The sequence below is a fragment of the Numenius arquata genome, chromosome 6 (assembly GCF_964106895.1).
Source record: "Numenius arquata chromosome 6, bNumArq3.hap1.1, whole genome shotgun sequence".
Lineage (NCBI taxonomy): Eukaryota > Metazoa > Chordata > Aves > Charadriiformes > Scolopacidae > Numenius > Numenius arquata.
The window spans coordinates 31,248,585-31,253,480 of record NC_133581.1 but is presented as its reverse complement, the minus strand read 5'-3'; the positions used below and the strand labels follow the sequence as shown (position 1 = coordinate 31,253,480).

General features: G+C 54.6%; 1 protein-coding gene across 1 annotated transcript; it reads right to left on the bottom strand.

Annotated features, from left to right (window-relative positions):
* Positions 1–271: 271 nt before the first annotated feature.
* On the bottom strand, positions 272–4,226 carry ZBTB25 (zinc finger and BTB domain containing 25). The gene is made up of 2 exons (XM_074149681.1): positions 4,053–4,226; positions 272–1,870 (listed from the first exon to the last, which is right to left on the bottom strand). Exons 1-2 carry the CDS (start codon positions 4,223–4,225, stop codon positions 733–735), a joined length of 1,311 nt encoding a protein of 436 aa, XP_074005782.1. The 5' UTR covers position 4,226; the 3' UTR covers positions 272–732.
* Positions 4,227–4,896: the final 670 nt, after the last annotated feature.

Here is a 4,896-nt window from a genome sequence, read left to right as displayed (position 1 = left end):
CTAGAGGGGGATCAAAACCTGTCTCTGCTCCTGCAGTAGCAGTTGACAAGGGAGGCGCAGGAATGAGGAAAAACGCATGCGAACCCCTCGAGTCTTGAAAGAAAATGTAGAAGATTGTACTGACGAGGACTCCAGGGCTTGTCAAAGTGAAGGCTGCCACCCCCACGGCAAGGCCACCAGTTCCCTTGAGAAGACCGACCTTATGGCTCCCACATGTATTTATGCAGAGATTTATTAACTGCAGTTACACAACACGAACTCCAGGATTTATCTCCTTGAGATGTTTATTTTAATTAAAACCAAACTGTTTGGGAAACACCATACATATTTCCCTCTACATTTCCCTCCATCTAGTTTCAGGAGAGCAATCCTACAGGATACAGAGTCCTAGGCACCGCGCAGCGTAACAGACGATGTTTAAACCTCACAGCCAGCAACACAGTCCTAACCCTAGTAAAGCAGAGCAGGAGTAAGTTTACATTTACCAAAAAAAAATAAAATATGTAACCGAGTTACAAAGAGGCTTCCAAGGACTCAGAAGGGAATTAGCTTGAGTTTAAAAGTTAGAGGAGTAAAAAAGCAAGTACACAAATCAAAGTACACAGTTCACAGTTGTCTCAGAGGCCACAGGAATAGTGGTTGAAGACAATGAGGTGTGGCAAGTAGCCACTCACTAGGCGGACAGTGCCAAAATAGCCAGTTTCAGCACCTCAAGGCTCCACAGGGGGAGAACTACTCCACCAGGATCGTATCAACACTTTCTTGGATGAGATCTGACTCCAGTATACATTCATCTAAGTGGTCTTGGGATAAACTGGAGCTTTTCCCCCCACTCTCGCTGTCACAGTAAGGATGAAACCTGGGGGTCGCGGGGCTCTCCAGCCGCTGGCAGCGGCTGTATTTGTGCTGTTTCCCTCTGTGCGTGTACATGTGTTCGAGCAGCTGGCTCTTCTGGAAAAACGTGCGGCCGCAGACGGTGCAACCGATTTTTCTCTTCCTTGAGAAAGAAAAGTTACAGTTCAACTCCACCGGTTCGTGGTCCTTGGAGATGAGGGAGAGCTGGCCGATCTGCAGAGGCTCCAGGTCGCTGCAGCTCGGATGCTCCAGCTGATGCTCGTCCTCCTTGAGAAGGAAGGCCTCCAGCCGGTGGCCGTCCCCAGCTTCCCTGTCCTCAGCCAGAGGCTGAACTTCCCCCAGGTCGCCGCTCTCCAGGATGGAGGCCGGCACGCCGAACGGCAGCAAGCCCGAAACGTGGGTGTGCAAGTGCTGCCGCAGCCCCCCCTGGGAATCGAAACGCTCCCCGCAGTAGTGACAGAGGTGCACCTTGAGGTTGGCCTTAGCAAAGATGGGGCTTGCTACCTCCGGAGAAGGAGGGGTGCAGCTCTGGGACACCACGGGCTCCGAGTCGCACCTCTCCTGCTTTATGGAGACCGAGAGCTTCGGACGCTCTTCTGCTGGCTTGGCAAGAGCAGCGGGCTGAGCGGAGGGGCGAGCGACCTGCTGGTCAAGCGAGCTGTCGTCCAGGCCGATGGCCAGAGAGAGCTGCAGCTGTGGGTGATCGCCCTGGGCAGCGGACCCACTGCCCGCCTTGGGCAGACCCTCCTTCGCTCCCAGGCGTTCCTTCACTGGCTTGTGTGCTGTGGAGATCTGGATGCCATACAGGTTTGAAGACTGGACCGGCTCCGGGGAGAACACTTGGTTCATCTCGATGGCGATGTGGGAGAGGTGGTCTGCATGGAGAAAACGGATGCCCTCCTCCAGTCGGCTCTGGCTGACGCTCTGCTTCGGCCCCTTCCCGGTGTACATGATATGCAACAAGTAACTGAATATGTCAGGCTGGATGTCTGCAGGCTGAATCTTTATGCATTCGCTGAAACAAGACAGATGATCAGGTACATGCAGGGCTCCAAATTACAGTCCCGACTCATTACCCGCCTGTTCACTCGCTCGGCCGTTTGCTGTGAGAGCGTGTGTGCTGCTGCCTGCCTCCCGGGTCACAACAAGCAGCACCCACAGAATCACAGAATGATATGGGGTTGGAAGGGACCTCTGGAGATCATCTTGTCCAACCCCCCTGCTAAAGCAGGTCCACCCAGAGCAGGTCCCACAGGAACGTGTCCAGGCAGGTTTGGAATGTCTCTGGAGAAGGAGACTCCACCACCTCCCTGGGCAGCCTCTTCCAGGGCTCTGCCACCCTCACAGGAAAGAAGTTCCTCCTCATGTTTAGGTGGAACTTCTTACATTCAAGTTTGTGCCCATTTCCTCTTGTCCTGTCCCTGGGCACCACTGAAAAAAGACCAGCCCCATCCTCTTGACACCCTCCTTTTAAGTATTTATAGGCATTGATCAGATCCCCCCTCAGCCTTCTCTTCTCCAGACTAAAAAGACCCAAGTCCCTCAGCCTTTCCTCCTAAGAGAGATGCTCCAGGCCCCTCATCATCTTTGTAGCCCTCTGCTGTACCCTCTCCAGCAGTTCCCTGTCCTTCTGGAACTGGGGAGCCCGGAACTGGACACAGTACACTGGACAGAACTGGACACTCCCCACCAACACCTGCAGAAGGGCACGTGCCCTGTTTGCCCAGCAACGTGCCCGAGCGGGTATTTATCCCTGTGGTGGTAACAGCCCTGCGCACGGCCGCAGCCAGGGACGGCAGGAGCGGCCAGCCCCCCATCACCCCGTCACTCGCACGCGTGGCCTGTTGCTGCTGCACGGTGCCGCAGTGACGCCATGCAGACTGCGCGTCACCGGTGTGTGCCACTCCGGTAACGCCAGCCAAAGAATGTTTGTGTGCTTCAGTAATAAATTCAGCTGCCGCAGCCGTGTAATCTTTATGAGCTTTGCACTGAAGTGTCAGTAAATAACGTCTATGGGGAAGGAAGTTAACTCATCTTCTCACTTCCAGCCAAAGGGCTACAAGCCCGATGGCTAATGATTATCTTGCAAAGGCGCTGGGGGCCACTACCCTCAAAAATGAAGGGGAATGGAGACGGGTTTAATCGATTACAAGCAGCAAGCTCCGGCTCAGAGGCCAGACTAGACCTCGGCATCGCTGCTGTTATACCTGCAGACCAGCCAGGCCAAGCATCTGAACAGCAGCTTGAAATAAACTGATGATCTCAGTCTCTGGCCTTATCTGCAAGAGTCTGAAGCGCAGAACTGCGATAAGGCTATGGCTTCTCAATTGCTTCAAGCCCATGGGTCCTACCAGAAGGGACAGTCCCACCCGGCAAGCTGGCCTACAAGCTAACGCAAAGCAATGGAGGCTCTGCCTACGGGCAGGAGGTCCCTCTACGTCCCCAGATGGCAAACCTGTGAGGTCTCACTGCAGGAGGACCGTGGTACTTACACGTTTATTTTCTCTGGTCACGCAAACGTCTCGTGTCCAAAATGCCGGGCCTGATGTTGGTGTGTGCTGACTAAGAGGGTGGTTATAAGTCTTACGAGGAGAAGCTGAGGGAGCTGGGGGTGTTCAGCCTGGAGAAGAGGAGGCTGAGGGGAGACCTTCTTGCTCTCTACAACTCCCTGAAAGGAGGGTGTAGCCAGGGGGGGTCGGTCTCTTCTCCCAAGTCACAGGCGATGGGACAAGAGGAAATGGCCTCAAGTTGCTCCAGGGGAGGTTCAGATTGGATATTAGGAAAAATTTTTACACTGAAAGGGTTATCAAGCCTTGGAATGGGCTGCCCAGGGAAGTGGTTGAGGCACCATCCCTGGAGGTATACAAAAGACAGGTTGACACGGTGCTCGGGAATATGGTTTTGTGTTGGGTTTGTTTTGTTTTGCTTTTTGTTGTTGGTTTGTTTTTTTTTTAAGGTTGGACTAGATGATCTTAAAGGTCCCTTCCAATCTAGGTGATTCTGTTATAAAGGACAGCACATTCCAGACTGGGAATGTTTAGAAAGCCAAGGCTTGTGCTGGGTTAGGAAAATAATCTCAGCCCACCTAACACCCCCACTTACGCTCTTTTAGACTTTAGTATCTTTAAGAAAGGGGAAAAAGGAGAAAGTTGAGCCCCGTGCAGTTAAAAGGTAGGAGGAGAGCCGTGTGTCCTTACCTCGTCTGATGAATAAATATCATCTTAAAATAGTTTGAAAAAGCAGCGAGCACCGCTCTGTGGGCTTTGAAGTAAACATCTCCAATGGCAACCGTGCAGTCGCACAGAAAGCCAAACTCCCGCTGCATGTTCAGCTGCTGGAGGAGGAGGACGCTGTGGCCGCTCGTATCCATGGCGTGCCTGAGAGGAGGAGAACAAGATGTTCATCTCACGAAGAAATCCCGCAGCTCCCGAAGGCTCAAACGTGGGGTTTCTCCCCACTGAAAGGAAACGGGCGCCTGGCAGGGACCACAGCCTCGCAGGGCCTCTTCCCCCCCCCTCCAGATGGTCCCCGCACCCCGATTTAATCATTTCTCCTAGGGGCACCACCACCAGCGCCCAAACCAACCCACCTTCCCTGAGCTCAAAACCACCCCCCCCACCCCGCGACTTTTCGACGTGCCAGCTACAACCGGAGCTGTTTCTCCGACAAATTAACAACGCCCCGTGCTGTCACCGCCACCAACTTCCAACCAGCCTCGGCTGCCGCTTCCCACACACACACCCCCCGCCGCTCCCCGGGCCCGCAGCCGCCGCGGAGGGGGAGCGGGGGGCCGGGGGATGAGGAAGAGGGGGGTCGGGGGGGGGGGGGGGTGCCGATGCTGACAGAGGGAGCCCTGTGCCGCCCAACAAAGGCCCTATTGTGCCGGGGCCGCCCGCCCCCCTTTGCACATAAATGCTGATATTTCCTATTGTTTCAGCTGAAAAATATTGGGGGGGGGGGGGGGGGGGGAGGAGGAGGAGGAGGAGGAAGGAAGGAAGTAAGGAAGGAAGGAAGGGGGTGGTGGTGTGCGAACGGCAGGGG

Excerpts from the sequence above, each read along its gene's own strand:
- ZBTB25 (XM_074149681.1), bottom strand. The coding sequence starts at position 4,225 with ATGGATACGAGCGGCCACAGCGTCCTCCTCCTCCAGCAGCTGAACATG. Across the intron at positions 1,871-4,052 it reads ATATTTATTCATCAGACGAG|CGAATGCATAAAGATTCAGC; the intron begins GTAAGGACACAC and ends GTCTTGTTTCAG.